Source organism: Cherax quadricarinatus, chromosome 3, assembly GCF_038502225.1.
Source record: "Cherax quadricarinatus isolate ZL_2023a chromosome 3, ASM3850222v1, whole genome shotgun sequence".
NCBI classification, from domain to species: Eukaryota; Metazoa; Arthropoda; class Malacostraca; order Decapoda; family Parastacidae; genus Cherax; species Cherax quadricarinatus.
This window is the reverse complement of record NC_091294.1, coordinates 27,267,263-27,284,407: the sequence shown is the minus strand read 5'-3', so window position 1 is coordinate 27,284,407 and position 17,145 is coordinate 27,267,263. Positions and strand designations below refer to the sequence as shown.

Genomic DNA, 17,145 nt, shown 5'->3' with positions numbered 1-17,145 from the left:
AAATGACGTAGTGGAGGCAGGAACCATACACAGTTTTAAGACGAGGTTTGATAAAGCTCATGGAGCGGGGAGAGAGAGGGCCTAGTAGCAACCGGTGAAGAGGCGGGGCCAGGAGCTAGGACTCGACCCCTGCAACCACAAATAGGTGAGTACAAATAGGTGAGTACACACACACACACACACACACCCTCCCCCTCCCCAACTCTCCCTCCTTCCCCCTCTCCCTCTCCCACTCACCCACTTGCTTCTCCCTCCTTCCCACTCCCCCTCCCCACTACTCTCCCACATAGCCACAGTTCCTCCTCTACCTCCCCCCCCACACTCTGACATACACAATACTAACCTAACATACAGAATTACATAGGTTTCCCACTCTGAGGCAATCACGATAAAACAAAAATGGGTTGCCAGAGAGCAACAAGAAAAACCAAGGGACAGGAGGAGGAAACTGCAAAGGAAGATTGGGCAGCAGAGCTTACAAAAAGGGAACATGAATGGGAAAAGAAACTAGAAGAGCTTAGCATGAGAATGGAAGAGAGGATAGACATGGAAAGCAGGAAGTGGGAGGTGCAAGTCAAAGCAGCAGAGGCCAGGATACAGAGTTTAGAAGAGGAACTGAAAAATCTGAAACAGCCTAAAGAACTAAAGAACATTTTGGGATTGACAACAGAGACTGCTACCTCAGTCACAAATAAGGGGACTGTAGGGAAAGAAGGAGCAAAACTGCATGTAGAAGCTCAATCAGTGGAGACTGTAGTAAATGAAAGAGATAAGCTATATGTGGAGGCCCTAACAGACCACAGCAGAGCCCAGGGAAAGCCGAGAAGGGAAAATGATAGGCCACTGAGCCAAAGTACACTAGCTAGTGAAACTGAAGAAAGGAAAGCTGCAGTGGAGGAAATCAAATTGAATGAGGGGATACACAGGGATATTCAGTGGGAGAATGAAAGGGTGAGGTCAGTCTTTGTGTATGGGCTCTAGGAAGTTGAAGGGGAAACATATGAAGCAAGAAAACAAGGGGAAAAAAAAGCAATTGAAAGCATCATGAAAGCAATAGGAGGAGACAACATGACCGAGCTGGAAAATTTTCGGAGAATAGGGGGGTTTGTAAAAAAAAGAACCCGGCCAGTGAAAGTGACCTTCAAGGCATGATTAAGGGACATGCCGGCATACAGGACAGAACACAAGCAGAAAGGCAGAAACTGAGAGAGATGGTACAAAGGCGAAAGGAGGAAAGAGAGGGGATGGAGAAGGCAGACAGGAGATCCCAGACACAGGAAGATCAAATACAGCCTCCCTCACAACTTCCTATAGAAGCCTCCCAACCAGGTCAACCCCAGTGCAACCAAACACTCTAAACCAAAACACCCATGCCACATCCAATGCCCCCACCCACTGCATTACAAACTCCACCCCCACAGCAACCACCCATAGTTCCTCATCAGGTCTCCCACTTCCCCAACCCCAATACACCTCCCAGACCACAATCTTAGAAAAGAAGTTGAAGGTGTGGTATACAAATGCAGATGGAATAACAAATAAGTATGAGGAGTGGCACAAAAGAATCAAGGAGACATCCCCAGACATAATAGCACTCACAGAAACAAAACACACCAGAATAATAACAGATTCAATCTTTCCATCTGGATATCAAATCCTCAGGAAAGACAGAGGGAGGAGAGGGGGAGGAGGAGTTGCACTGCTCATTAAACACCAGTGAGGGTTTGAGAAAATGGAAGGAATGGATGGCACGGGCGAAAGGGACTACTTAGTGGGAACAATCCAGTCTGAGGGACATAAGGTGATAATTGCAGTAATGTACAACCCACCACAGAACTGCAGGAGGCCAAGAGAAGAATACGATGAGAGCAACAGAGCAATGGTCGACACACTAGCCGAGGTGGCCAGGAGAGCACACATGGGGGGAGCAAAGTTACTAGTTATGGGTGATTTCAATCACAAGGAGATTGACTGGGAAAACCTGGAGCCCCATGGGGGTTCTGAAACATGGAGAGCCAAAATGATGGATGTGGTAATGGAAAACCTCATGCATCAACATGTTAGAGACACTACCAGAGAGAGAGGAGCGGATGAACCAACAAGACTGGACCTTGTATTCACCTTGAGTAGTTCTGACATCGAGGATATCATGTATGAAAGGCCCCTGGGAGCTAGTGATCATGTGGTTCTGTGCTTCGACTACATAGTTGAGCTCCAAGTGGAGAGAGCAGCAGGAATAGGGTGGGAAAAACCAAACTACAAAAGGGGGAACTACTCAGGCTTGAGGAACTTCTTTCAAGACATTCAGTGGGAGAGGGAACTGACAGGAAAACCAGTACAAGAAATGATGGACTATGTGGCAACAAAATGCAAGGAGGCAGAGGAGAGGTTTGTTCCCAAGGGAAACAGAAATAATGGGAAGAACACAACGAGTCCTTGGTTCACCCAAAGGTGTAGGGAGGCAAAAAGTAGGTGTACTAGAGAATGGAAAAGGCACAGAAGACAGAGAACTCAGGAAAATAAAGAGATTAGCCAAAGAGCCAGAAACGAATATGCACAGATAAGAAGGGAGGCTCAGCGGCAATACGAAAATGACATAGCATCGAAAGTCAAGACTGACCCGAAGCTGTTGTACAGCCACATAAGGAGGAAAACAACAGTCAAGGACCAGGTAATCAGACTAAGGAAGGGTGATGGGGAATTCACAAGAAACGACCGGGAGGTATGTCAGGAGCTCAACACGAGATTTAAAGAAGTATTTACAGTGGAAACCAGTAGGACTCCAGGAAATCAGAGCAGGGGGGTACACCAGCAAGTGCTGGATGAGGTACATATAACCAAGGAGGAGGTGAAGAAGCTGCTATGCGAACTTGACACCTCAAAGGCGGTGGGACCAGACAACATCTCTCCGTGGGTCCTTAAGGAGGGAGCAAAGATATTGTGTGCACCATTAACAAAGATCTTCAACACATCATTTGAAACTGGGCAACTCCCCGAGGTATGGAAGATGGCAACTGTAGTCCCAATTTTTAAAAAGGGAGACAGACATGAGGCACTAAACTACAGACCTGTATCACTAACGTGTATAGTATGCAAGGTCATGGAGAAGATCATCAGGAGGAGAGTAGTGGAGCACCTGGAAAGAAACAAGTGTATAATTGACAACCAGCATGGTTTCAGGGAGGGAAAATCCTGTGTCACAAACCTACTAGGGTTTTATAACAAGGTGACAGAAGTAAGACAAGAGAGAGAGGGGAGGATCGACTGCATTTTTTTGGACTGCAAGAAGGCCTTCGACACAGTTCCTCACAAGAGGATACTGCAAAAGCTAGAGGATCAGGCACACATAACAGGAAAGGCACTGCAATGGATTAGAGAATACCTGACAGGGAGGCAACAACGAGTCATGATACGTGACGAGGTGTCAGAGTGGGCGCCTGTGACAAGCGGGGTTCCACAGGGGTCAGTCCTAGGACCTGTGCTGTTCTTGGTATATGTGAATGACATAACGGAAGGGATAGACTCAGAAGTGTCCTTGTTTGCGGATGATGTGAAGTTAATGAGAAGAATCAAATCAGATGAGGATCAGGCAGGACTACAAAGAGACCTGGCTAGGCTACAAGCCTGGGCCAGCAACTGGCTCCTTGAGTTTAACCCTGCCAAATGCAAAGTCATGAAGATTGGGGAAGGGCAAAGAAGACCGCAGACACAATATAGTTTAGATGGCCAAAGTCTGCAAACCTCACTCAAGGAAAAAGATCTGGGGGTGAGTATAACACCGAGCATATCTCCTGAGGTGCATATCAATCAGATAACTGCTGTAGCATACGGGCGCCTGGCAAACCTACGGATAGCGTTCCAATACCTCAGTAAGGATTCGTTCAAGACTCTGTATACCATTTACGTCAGGCCCATACTGGAGTATGCAGCACCATTTTAGAATCCACACCTAGTCAAGCACGTCAAGAAATTAGAGAAAGTGCAAAGGTTTGCAACAAGACTAGTCCCAGAGCTCCGGGGATTGTCCTACGAAGAAAGGTTGAGGGAAATCGGCCTGACGACACTGGAGGCCAGGAGGGTCAGGGGAGACATGATAATGACATAAAATACTGCGCGGAATATATGAGGTGGACAAAGATGGAATGTTCCAGAGATGGGACACAGACACAAGAGGTCACAATTGGAAGCTGAAGACTCAGATGAATCAAAGGGATGTTAGGAAGTATTTCTTCAGTCATAGAGTAGTCAAGCCGTGGAATTGCCTAGAAAGTGAAGTAGTGGAGGCGGGAACCATACATAGTTTTAAGGCGAGGTATGATAAAGCTCATGGAGTAGGGAGAGAGAGGACCTAGTAGGAATCAGTGAAGAGGCAGGGCCAGGAGCTATGACTCGATCCCTGCAACCAAAAATAGGTGAGTACAAATAGGTGAGTACACACAAACACTGCTGTCGATTAGACACAGGCCTAGTGTCTAATCGACATGTGTATATGGCAAAATAATAACTAACACATAGAGGTTGCTCACCTGTTAGTCTGGAGTTGGGAGGTGTTGACCGGGCTGCGACAGAGGGGACACTGTACCTTCTGGTTTCTGGGTACCTCTGGTTCCTTGGCGACTTTCTTGGGAGGCTTGGGCATCAACAGCGGATTGTTTGCCTTCTTCATAGGCCTTTCCGGAGTGGAAGGAACACCTATACCTGGTTTACGGGCAGGGAGGGCGGGAGGTGAGGAGGGCACGGCAGAGTGTCTTGTGACTGGAGGGGTGGAAGGAAGGGGGTCGCGGGGGTTCCTTGGTATAATTAACTGACCAGATATTCGTCGAAGTGTCGGGTGAGCTCTGTTGTTCTGCAGAAGGTTGGCGAAGGTGGCGATAGCTTGGATGCTGGTTGGGCGACTCGCACTGTTGCCATAGAGAGGTCTCATTGTATCGCTGCTGCTGCTGCTGCTGCTGCTGCTGCTGCTGCTGCTGCTGTTGCTACTGATGCTGCTGTTGCTGCTGCTGCCAGGGACATCCTGCTCCAAGACAATAACAAAAGTTTCTGTGAGAATTTTTACCAAACAAGGATATACCTTTTTATCGTCTAAAAATATTTATTTATGTTTTTAAGAATTCTTTGCTTTAAAAACTACCAATGTGTGTGTGTGTGTTTGTGTGTATGTTTACTCACTTATATATGGTTGCAGGGGCCGATTCATAGCTCCTGGCCCCGTTTCTTAGTTGGTCGCTACTAGATCCACTCTCTCCCAGCATACATAAGGGAGATCACCAACAGTCCCCTGTCTGTCTTCAAGAAGGTGCTGGACAGGTACCTGAAGTCAGTACCTGATCAGCCGGGCTGTGACTCGTACGTTTGTTTACGTGTGGCCAGCAGTAACAGCCTGGTTGATCTGACCCTGATCCACCACGACGACTGGTCTCAGACCGGGCCGCGGAAGCGTTGACCCCCAAAGCCCTCTCCAGGTATAATCCAGGTACCTCCTCTTAAAAACCTCCAGATTGTTTCACTCCCTAACAACTAGAAGGCTGAAGAAATACTTCCTAACATTCCTATGATTCATCTGAGTTTTGAACTTCTGCTGTGCCCTCGTGTTCCTGTTTCCCCACTTTCGAAAATTCTGCCCCTTTTCACCTTGTCAGTTCCTCTCAGTATTTTTCACATTGTTATAATATTCCCCCTCCCCCTAGTCCTCCAGTGTCATCAAGTTGAGTTCCCTCGCCTCTACTCCATCTGCGGTCTTCTTTGTCCTTCCCCAAGCTTCATAACTTTGCATTTGGTTGGGTTACACTTCAGGAGCCATCTGTCAGACCAGGCCTGTAGCCTGTCCAGATCCATTTGTAACCTTTCTTGGTCCTCGTCCGCTTGTATTCTCCTCATTAGTTTCACGTCGTCTGCGATGAGGGATACCACTGACTAACCTTTTCGTCATGTCATTGATGTATACAAGAAACACCCCTAGGACTAAACCTTCTGGAACCCCGTTCGTTATATGCACCCATTCCGACACCTCTTCAAGGACCATCACTTCCTGCCAGGTATGCCTGATCCATTATAGTGCTTTTCCTGTTATTTCTGCAGGCTCCTCTAGTTTTTTAACCAGTCTCTTGTGCGGTACAGTCCAGGAAAATGCGATTTACCCATCACACTCTCTTGCTGTACTTCTGTTAGTTAGTCTTAGAACTCCAGTAGGTTTGGGGCACAGGCTTTTCCAGACCTGAAGCTGTGCTGGTTCTCATGTATGAACCCACTTCTTTCTAGGTGTTCCACCACTCTTCTGATAATTACCGTAACTTTACATACTATACATGTCAGTGACGCTGGTATGTAATTTAATACTGCCTGCCTGTCTCCTTTCTTAAAAAAATGGACAACATTTGCTGTCATCCACACCTCCGGTAATTGCCCTGTCTCGATCGACTTGTTGAAGATTGTTGCTAGAGACACACACAATGCCTCTGCTCCCTCTCTCAGGACCCGCGGAGAGATCTTGTCTGGTCCCACCGCCTTTGAGGTATCCAGCTCGTATAACAGATTCTTCACCTTCTTCCCAGTTTTGTGTATTGTGTCCAATGGTTATTGGTGCACTCTGCCGTTTTGGTTTGCAGATGGCTTTCCTGTCTTTTCTGAGACTCATTCTGGTGTTTGTGTGTGTGTGTGTACTCACCTATTTGTGGTTGCAGGGGTCGAGTCTTAGCTCCTGGCCCCGCCTCTTCACCGGTTGCTACTGGATCCTCTCACTCCCTGCTCCATGAGCTTTATCAAACCTCGTCTTAAAACTATGCATGGTTCCCGCCTCCACTACCTCACTTTCTAGGCTATTCCACTGCCTGACAACTCTATGACTGAAGAAATACTTCCTAATATCTCTCTGGCTCATCTGTGTCTTCAACTTCCAATTGTGATCTCTTGTTTCTGTCTCCTCCCTGGAACATCCTCTTTTTGTCCACCTTGTCTATTCTGCGCAGTATTTTATATGTCGTTATCATGTCTCCCCTGACCCTCCTGTCCTCTAGTGTCGTCAGGCCGATTTCCTTAACCTTTCCTCATAAGAAAGGTTAAGGAACTAACCTTGTCGCAAGCCTTTGCACTTTCTCTAGTTTCTTGACGTGCTTTATCAAGTGCTGGTTCCAAACAGGTGCTGCATACTCCAGTATGGGCCTGACGTACACGGTGTACAGTGTCTTGAACGATTCCTTATTCAGGTATCGGAACGCTGTTCTCGGGTTTGCCAGGCGCCCATATGCTGCAGCAGTTATCTGGTTGTGTGCTTCCGGAGACATGCTAGGTGTTATACTCACTCCAAGATCTTTCTCCTTGAGTGAGGTTTGCAGTCTTTGGCCACCTAGCCTACACTCTGTCTGCGGTCTTCTGTGCCCTTCCCCTATCTTCATGACTTTGCAATTGGCGGGATTAAATTCGAGAAGCCAGTTGCTGGACCAGGTGTCCAGTCTGTCCAGGTCTCTTTGAAGTCCTGCCCGGTCCTCATCTGGTTTAATTCTCCTCATTAACTTCACATCGTCAGCGAACAGGGACACTTTTGAGTCTAACCCTTTCATCATGTCGTTCACATATACCAAAAACAGCACTGGTCCTAGGACCGACCCCTGTGGGACCTCGCTCGTCACAAGTGCCCACTGTGATACCTCATCACGTACCATGGCTCGTTGTTGCCTCCCTGTCAGGTATTCTCTGATCCATTGCAGTGCCCTTCCTGTTATATGAGCCTGATCCTCTAGCTTCTGCACTAATCTCTTGTGAGGAACTGTGTCAAAGGCCTTCTTGCAGTCCAAGAAGATGCAATCAACCCACCTCTCTCTCTCGTGTCTTACTTCTGTGTGTGTATGTGTGTGTGTGTGATAGTGTGTGTACTCACCTATTTGTACTCACCTATTTGTGGTTGCAGGGGTCGAGTCCTAGCTCCTGGCCCCGCCTCTTCACCGGTTGCTACTAGACCCTCTCTCTCCCCGCTCCATGAGCTTTATCAAACCTCGTCTTAAAACTGTGTATGGTTCCTGCCTCCACTACGTCATTTTCTAGGTTATTCCACTGCCTTACAACTCTATGACTGAAGAAATACTTCCTACTATCTCTCTGACTCATTTGTGTCTTCAACTTCCAATTGTGGCCTCTTGTTTCTGTGTCCCCTCCCTGGAACATCCTGTCCTTGTCCACCTTGTCTATTCCACGCAGTATTTTATATGTCGTTATCATGTCTCCCCTGACCCTCCTGTCCTCCAGTGTCGTCAGGCCGATTTCCCTTAATCTTTCTTCATAGGACATTCCCCTTAGCTCTGGAACTAACCTTGTTGCAAATCTTTGTACTTTCTCTAGTTTCTTGACGTGCTTTATCAAGTGCGGGTTCCAAACAGGTGCTGCATACTCCAGTATGGGCCTGACATACACGGTGTACAGTGTCTTGAATGATTCCTTACTAAGGTGTCGGAATGCTGTTCTCAGGTTTGCCAGGCGCCCATATGCTGCAGCAGTTATCTGGTTGATGTGTGCTTCCGGAGACATGCTCGGTGTTATACTCACCCCAAGATCTTTCTCCTTGAGTGAGGTTTGCAGTCTTTGGCCACCTAGCCTATACTCTGTGTGTGTGTGATAGTGTGTGTGTGTGTGTGTGTGTGTGTGTGTGTGTGTGTGTGTGTGTGTGTGTGTGTGTGTGTGTGTGTGTGTGTGTGTGTGTGTCTGTCTGTCTGTGTGTGTACTCACCTAAATGTGGTTGCAGGGGTCGATTCATAGCTCCTGGTTTTGCCTGTTCAATAGTCGTTACTAAGTCCTCTCTCTCCCTGCTCCGTGAGCTTTATCATACCTAATCTTAAAACTATGTATGGATCCTGCCTCCACTACGTCACTTTCCAGGCTATTCCACTTCCTGACAACTCTATGACTGAAGAAATACTTCCTAACATCCTTTTGATTCATCTGGGTCTTCACTTTCCAATTGTCACCCATTGTTGCTGTGTCCCATCTCTGGAACATCCTGTCTTTGTCCACCTTTTCAACTCCTCGCAGTATTTTATATGTCGTTATCATGTCCCCCCAATCCCTCCTGTCCTCCAGTATCATCAGGTCGATTTTCTTTAACCTTTCTTTGTAGGACATTCCCCTTAGCTCCGGGATTAATCTTGTTGCAAACCTTTTCACTTTCTCTAATTTCTTGAAGTGTTTGAAACCAGGTGTGGGTTCCAAATTGGAGCTGCATACTCCAAAATGGGCCTGACGCACACGATGTACAGAGTTTTGAACGATTCCTAATTGAGGTATCGGAAGGCTATTCTCAGGTTTACCAGGCGCCCATATGCTGCAGCAGTTATCTGATTGATGTGTGCCTCAGGAGATGTGTTCGGTATTATAATTACTCCAAGAGCCTTTTCCTTAAGTGAGGTTTGCAGTCTTTGGCCGTCTAGCCTGTACTCCGAGTGTGCTTGCGCGCGCGCGCGTGTACGCACCTATTTGTACTCACCTATTTGTGGTTGCAGGGGTCGATTCACAGCTCCTGGCCCCGCCTCTTCGCTGATTGCTACTAGGTCCTCTCTCTCCCTGCCCCATGAGCTCTATCATACCTCGCCTTAAAACTATGTATGGTTCCTGCCTCCACTACATCACTTTCTAGGCTATTCCATGGCCTGACTACTCTATGACTGAAGAAATACTTCCTAACATCCCTTTGATTCATCTGAGTCTTCAACTTCCAATTGTGACCTCTTGTGTCTGTGTCCCATCTCTGGAACATCCCGTCTTCGTCCACCTCGTCTATTCCGTGCAGTATTTTATATGTCGTTATCATGTCTTCCCTGACCCTCCTGTCCTCCAGTGTCGTCAGGCCGATTTCCCTCAACCTTTCTTCATAGGACAATCCCCGTAGCTCTGGGACTAGTCTTGTTGCAAACCTTTGCACTTTCTCTAATTTCTTGACGTGCTTGACTAGGTGTGGATTCCAAACTGGTGCTGCATACTCCAGTATGGGCCTGACGTAGATGGTATACAGAGTCTTAAACGAATCCTTACTGAGGTATCGGAACGCTATCCGTAGGTTTGCCAGGCGCCCGTATGCTGCAGCAGTTATCTGATTGATGTGCGCCTCAGGAGATATGCTCGGTGTTATACTCACCCCCAGATCTTTCTCCTTGAGTGAGGTTTGCAGTCTTTGGCCATCTAAACTATATTGTGTCTGCAGTCTTCTTTGCCCTTCCCCAATCTTCATGACTTTGCATTTGGCAGGGTTAAATTCAAGGAGCCAGTTGCTGGACCAGGCTTGTAGCCTGTCCAGGTCTCTTTGTAGTCCTGCCTGATCCTCGTCCGATTTGATTCTTCTCATTAACTTCACATCATCTGCAAACAAAGACACTTCTGAGTCTATCCCTTCCGTTATGTCGTTCACATATACCAAGAACAGCACAGGTCCTAGGATTGACCCCTGTGGAACCCCGCTTGTCACAGGCGCCCACTCTGACACCTCGTCGCGTACCATGACTCGTTGTTGCCTCCCTGTCAGGTATTCTCTGATCCATTGCAGTGCCTTTCCTGTTATGTGTGCCTGGTTCTCTAGCTTTTGCAGTAACCTCTTGTGAGGAACTGTGTCGAAGGCCTTCTTGCAGTCCAAAAATATGCAGTCGATCCACCCCTCTCTCTCTTGTCTTACTTCTGTCACCTTGTCATAAAACTCTAGGAGGTTTGTGACACAGGATTTTCCTTCCCTGAAACCGTGCTGGTTGTCAATTATACACTCGTTTCTTTCCAGGTGCCCCACCACTCTCCTCCTGATGATCTTCTCCATGACCTTGCATACTATACACGTTAGTGATACAGGTCTGTAGTTTAGTGCCTCATGTCTGTCTCCCTTTTTAAAAATTGGGACTACATTTGCCATTTTCCATACCTCAGGGAGTTGCCCAGTTTCAAATGATGTGTTGAAGATCTTTGTTAATGGCTCACACAATATCTCTGCTCCCTCTTTAAGGACCCATGGAGAGATGTTGTCTGGTCCCACCGCCTTTGAGGTGTCAAGTTCGTATAGCAGCTTCTTCACCTCCTCCTTGGTTATATGTACCTCATCCAGCACTTGCTGGTGTGCCCCCCTGTTCTGATTTCTTGGGGCCCTACTGGTTTCCACTGTAAATACCTCTTTAAATCTTGTGTTGAGCTCCTGACAAACCTCTCGGTCGTTTCTTGTGAATTCCCCATCACCCTTCCTCAGTCTGATTACCTGGTCCTTGACTGTTGTTTTCCTCCTGATGTGGCTGTACAACAGCTTCGGGTCAGTCTTTACTTTTGATGCTATGTCATTTTCATATTGTCTCTGAGCCTCCCTTCTTATCTGTGCATATTCGTTTCTGGCTCTTCAGCTGATTTCTTTATTTTCCTGAGTTCTCTGTCTTCTGTACCTTTTCCATTCTCTAGTACACCTACTTTTTGCCTCCCTACACCTTTGGGTGAACCAAGGACTCGTTGTGTTCTTCCCATTATTTCTGTTTCCCTTGGGAACAAACCTCTCCTCTGCCTCCTTGCATTTTGTAGCTACATAGTCCATCATTTCTTGTGCTGGTTTTCCTGTCAGTTCCCTCTCCCACTGAATGTCTTGAAGGAAGTTCCTCTTGCCTGAGTAGTTCCCCCTTTTGTAGTTTGGTTTTTCCCAGCCTATTCCTGCTACTCTCTCCACTTGGAGCTCAACTATGTAGTCGAAGCACAGAACCACATGATCACTAGCTCCCAGGGGCCTTTCATACATGATACCCTCGATGTCCGAACTACTCATGGTGAATACAAGGTCCAACCTTGCTGGTTCATCCTCTCCTCTCTCTCTGGTAGTGTCTCTAACATGTTGATGCATGAGGTTTTCCAGTACCACATCCATCATCTTGGCTCTCCATGTTTCGGGACCCCCATGGGGCTCCAGGTTTTCCCAGTCAATCTCCTTGTGATTGAAATCACCCATAACTAGTAACTTTGCTCCCCCCATGTGTGCTCTCCTGGCCACCTCGGCTAGTGTGTCGATCATTGCTCTGTTGCTCTCTTCGTATTCTTCTCTTGGCCTCCTGCAGTTCTGTGGTGGGTTGTACATTACTGCAATTATCACCTTATGTCCCTCAGACTGGATTGTTCCTACTAAGTAGTCCCTTTCGCCCATGCCATCCATTCCTTCCATTTTCTCAAAACCCCACTGGTTTTTAATGAGCAGTGCAACTCCTCCTCCCCCTCTCCTCCCTCTGTCTTTCCTGAGGATTTGATATCCGGATGGAAAGATTGAATCTGTTATTATTCTGGTGAGTTTTGTTTCTGTGAGTGCTATTATGTCTGGGGATGTCTCTTTGATTCTTTCGTGCCACTCCTCATACTTGTTTGTTATTCCATCTGCATTTGTATACCACACCTTCAACTTTTTTTCTAAGACTGTGGTCTGGGAGGTATATTGGGGTTGGGGAAGTGGGAGACCTGGTAAGGAACTATGGGTTGTTGCTGTGGGGGTGGAGTTTGTAATGTAGTGGGTGGGGGCATTGGATGTGGCATGGGTGTTTTGATTTAGAGTGTTTGGTTGCACTGGGGTTGACCTGGTTGGGAGGCTTCTATAGGAAGTTGTGAGGGAGGCTGTATTTGATCTTCTTCCTGGGTCTGGGATCTCCTGTCTGTCTTCTCCATCCCCTCTCTTTCCTCCTTTCGTCTTTGTACCATCTCTCTCAGTTTCTGCCTTTCTTCTTGTGTTCTGTTGCGGTCGAGATACACCTTCCTGTATGCCATCATGTCCCTTAATGGTGGTTTCCCCTGCAGGATCCTGGTCCGAGTTGCTTCTGCCTTGAAGGTCACTCTCACTGGTCGGGTTCTTTTTTTTACAAACCCCCCTATTCTCCGAAAATTTTCCAGCTGGGTCATATCGTCTTCTCCTATTGCTTTCATGATGCTTTCAATTGCTTTTTTTCCCCTTGTTTTCTTGCTTCATATGTTTCCCCTTCGACTTCCTGGAGCCCATACACAAAGACTGACCTCACCCTTTCATTCTCCCACTGCATATCCCTGTGTATCCCCTCATTTAATTTGGTTTCCTCCACTGCAGCTTTCCTTTCATCAGTTTCACTGGCTAATGTACTTGGGCTCAGTGGACTGTCATTTTCCCTTCTCGGCTTTCCTTGGGCTCTGTTGTTGTCTGTTAGGGCCTCCACATAAAGCTTAGCTCTTTCATTTGCTACAGTCTCCTCTGATAGAGCTTCTCCATGCAGTTGTGCCCCTTCTTTCCCTACAGTCCCCTTATTTGTGGCTGAGGTAGCAGTCTCTGTTGTCAGTCCCAAAATGTTCTTTAGTTCTTTAGGCTGTTTCAGATTTTTCAATTCCTCTTCTAAACTCTGTATCCTAGCTTCTGCTGCTTTGACATGCACCTCCCACTTCCTGCTTTCCATATCTATCCTCTCTTCCATTCTCATGCTAAGTTCTTCTAGTTTCTTTTCCCATTCATGATCCCTTTTTATGAGCTCTGCTGCCCAATCTTCCTTTGCAGCTTCCTCCTCCTGTCCCTTGGTTTTTCTTGTTGCTCTCTGGCAACCCATTTTTATTTTATCTTGATTGCCTCAGAGTGGGAAACCTATGTAGTTCTGTGTTAGGTTAGTATTGTGTATGTCAGAGTGTGGGGGGGGAAGTAGTGGAGGAACTGTGGCTATGTGGGAGTGGAATGGGAAGGGGTGGGGAGGGTTTAGGGTGAACGGGGGAGGGGAGGGTGATCGAGGGAGGGGAGGGATCAGGGGAAGTAGTGAGATGTAGGTGGTGAGGGGGGAAGTGTACTCACCTATTTGTACTCACCTATTTGTGGTTGCAGGGGTCGAGTCTTAGCTCCTGGCATCACCTCTTCACCGGTTGCTACTGGGCCCTCTCTCTCCCCGCTCCATGAACTTTATCAAACCTTGTCTTAAAACTGTGTATGGTTCCTGCCTCCACTACGTCATTTTCTAGGCTATTCCACTGCCTTACAACTCTATGACTGAAGAAATACTTCCTAATATCTCTCTGACTCATTTGTGTCTTCAACTTCCAATTGTGGCCTCTTGTTTCTGTGTCCCCTCCCTGGAACATCCTGTCTTTGTCCACCTTGTCTATTCCACGCAGTATTTTATATGTCGTTATCATGTCTCCCCTGACCCTCCTGTCCTCCAGTGTCGTCAGGCCGATTTCCCTTAATCTTTCTTCATAGGACATTCCCCTTAGCTCTGGAACTAACCTTGTCGCAAACCTTTGTACTTTCTCTAGTTTCTTGACGTGCTTTATCAAGTGCGGGTTCCAAACAGGTGCTGCATACTCCAGTATGGGCCTGACATACACGGTGTACAGTGTCTTGAACGATTCCTTACTAAGGTATCGGAATGCTGTTCTCAGGTTTGCCAGGCGCCCATATGCTGCAGCAGTTATCTGGTTGATGTGTGCTTCCGGAGACATGCTCGGTGTTATACTCACCCCAAGATCTTTCTCCTTGAGTGAGGTTTGCAGTCTTTGGCCACCTAGCCTATACTCGGTCTGTGGTCTTCTGTGCCCTTCCCCTATCTTCATGACTTTGCATTTGGCAGGATTAAATTCGAGAAGCCATTTGCTGGACCAGGTGTCCAGTCTGTCCAGGTCTCTTTGAAGTCCTGCCTGGTCCTCATCAGATTTAATTCTCCTCATTAACTTCACATCATCTGCAAACAGGGACACTTCTGAGTCTAACCCTTCCATCATGTCGTTCACATATACCAAAAATAGCACTGGTCCTAGGACCGACCCCTGTGGGACCCCGCTCGTCACAGGTGCCCACTGTGATACATCATTACGTACCATGACTCGTTGTTGTCTCCCTGTCAGGTATTCTCTGATCCATTGCAGTGCCCTTCCTGTTATATGCGCCTGATGCTCTAGCTTCTGCACTAATCTCTTGTGAGGAACTGTGTCAAAGGCCTTCTTGCAGTCCAAGAAGATGCAATCAACCCACCCCTCTCTCTCGTGTCTTACTTCTGTTATTTTATCATAAAACTCCAGAAGGTTTGTGACACAGGATTTGCCTTCCATGAATCCGTGCTGGTTGGCATTTATACTCTTGTTCCGTTCCAGGTGCTCCACCACTCTCCTCCTGATAATCTTCTCCATAATTTTGCATACTATACACGTCAATGACACAGGTCTATAGTTTAGTGCCTCTTTTCTGTCTCCTTTTTTAAAAATGGGAACTACATTTGCCGTCTTCCATACCTCAGGTAGTTGCCCAGTTTCCAGGGACGTGTTGAAGATTGTGGTAAGTGGCACGCACAACATATCTGCTCCCTCTCTAAGGACCCACGGGGAGATGTTGTCCGGTCCCATTGCCTTTGAGGTATCGATGTCCCTTAGCAGTTTCTTCACCTCCTCCTCATCTGTATGTATGTCGTCCAACACTTGTTGGTGTATTCCTTGCTGGTGTCCCCATCTGGTCTGTCCCCCCAGAGTCCTTCCTGACTCTACTGTAAATACTTCCTTAAATCTCGTGTTGAGCTCCTCACATACCTCTTGATCGTTTCTTGTGAGTTCTCCACCTTCTTTCCTCAGCCTTATCACCTGGTCCTTGACTGTTGTCTTCCTCCTAATGTGGCTATACAGCAGTTTCGGGTCAGATTTGACTTTCGATGCTATGTCGTTTTCATACTGTCGCTGGGCCTCCCTCCTTATCTGTGCATACTCGTTTCTGGCTCTTCTACTAATCTCCTTGTTTTCCTGGGTCCTATGCCTCCTGTACCTTTTCCATTCTCTGTTGCACTTAGTTTTTGCCTCCCTACACCTTCGGGTAAACCAAGGACTCGTTTTGGTCTTCCTATTATTTCTGTTTCCCTTGGGAACAAAACTTTCCTCTGCCTCCTTGCACTTTGTTGCCACATATTCCATCATCTCGTTTACTGATTTTCCTACCATTTCTCTGTCCCACTGAACCTCCTGCAGGAAGTTTCTCATACCTGTGTAGTCCCCCCTTTTATAGTTTGGCCTGACCCCTTCAGTTCCTGTTACCTTCTCCACTTGTAACTCTACTATATAATCAAAACTCAGCACCACATGATCGCTAGCTCCAAGGGGCCTCTCGTAAGTGATGTCCTCAATGTCTGAACTGCTCAGGGTGAACACGAGATCCAGTCTTGCTGGCTCATCCTCCCCTCTTTCTCTGGTTGTGTCCCTGACATGTTGATGCATGAGGTTTTCAAGTACCACATCCATCATCTTGGCTCTCCATGTTTCGGGACCCCCATGTGGCTCCAGGTTTTCCCAGTCGATCTCCCTGTGGTTGAAATCGCCCATTACCAGTAACTTTGCTCTGCTCGAGTGAGCTCTTCTTGCCACCTCAGCCAGTGTGTCCACCATCACCCTGTTGTTTTCTTCGTACTCCTCTCTTGGCCTCCTGCAGTTCTGTGGTGGGTTATACATCACTCCAATGACTACTTTATGTTCTCCGGACTGAATTGTACCTACAATGTAGTCTCTTTCTCCAATCATGTCCATGCCTTCCATTTCCTCAAATCCCCATCGGTGTTTTATGAGCAGTGCAACCCCTCCTCCCCCTCTACTCCTTCTATCTTTCCTCAGGATCTGATATCCCATTGGGAAGATTGTGTCTGTTATTGTCTCAGCGAGTTTTGTTTCTGTGACTGCTATGATGTCTGGGGATTTTTCACTGATTCTTTCGTTCCACTCCTCATGTTTATTCGTTATTCCATCCGCGTTTGTGTACCAAACTTTCAGTTTCTTTTCTATCATTGTGGTCATGCAAGAATATTGGGGTTGGGGGAGCGAGAGCCTTGGTGGGGGCCTATATGGGGCTGTGGTGTAGGTGGGGTTTGTGATGATGGGGGTGGGGTCAGAATGCCCATAAGGGACAGCTGTTGGGGTGAGGTTTGTGATATGGGGGTTGGTGGCAGAGGGAACAGTGAGTGGGTTGTAGTATAGGTTGCTCAGTTGCGTTGGGAATGTCGTGGTTGGAGTCTTTTGGTGGGAGATTCTGTGGGGTGTGTTTGCCCTTCCTCCTGTGTCTGGGTCCTGCTCATCTTCGTCATTGCCTCTCGTTCCTCCTTGCGTCTCTGTACCCTATCTTTCAGTGTAGTCCTTTCGTCTTGTGTTTTGTCGCGGTCGAGGTATACTCTCTGGTACCCCTCTTTGTCCCTCAGTCTT

At 47.3% G+C, this 17,145-nt stretch overlaps 1 protein-coding gene across 1 annotated transcript in view; it reads right to left on the bottom strand.

The window, feature by feature from the left end:
* Positions 1-4,522: 4,522 nt before the first annotated feature.
* The window catches only part of LOC138853424 (uncharacterized protein DDB_G0284459-like), a 28,988-nt gene continuing 16,365 nt past the window's right edge, over positions 4,523-17,145 (bottom strand). The window contains exon 5 of the mRNA XM_070089915.1: positions 4,523-5,014. Coding sequence (XP_069946016.1) covers positions 4,523-5,014 — 492 coding nt within the window. The remainder of the gene's footprint in view (positions 5,015-17,145) is intronic.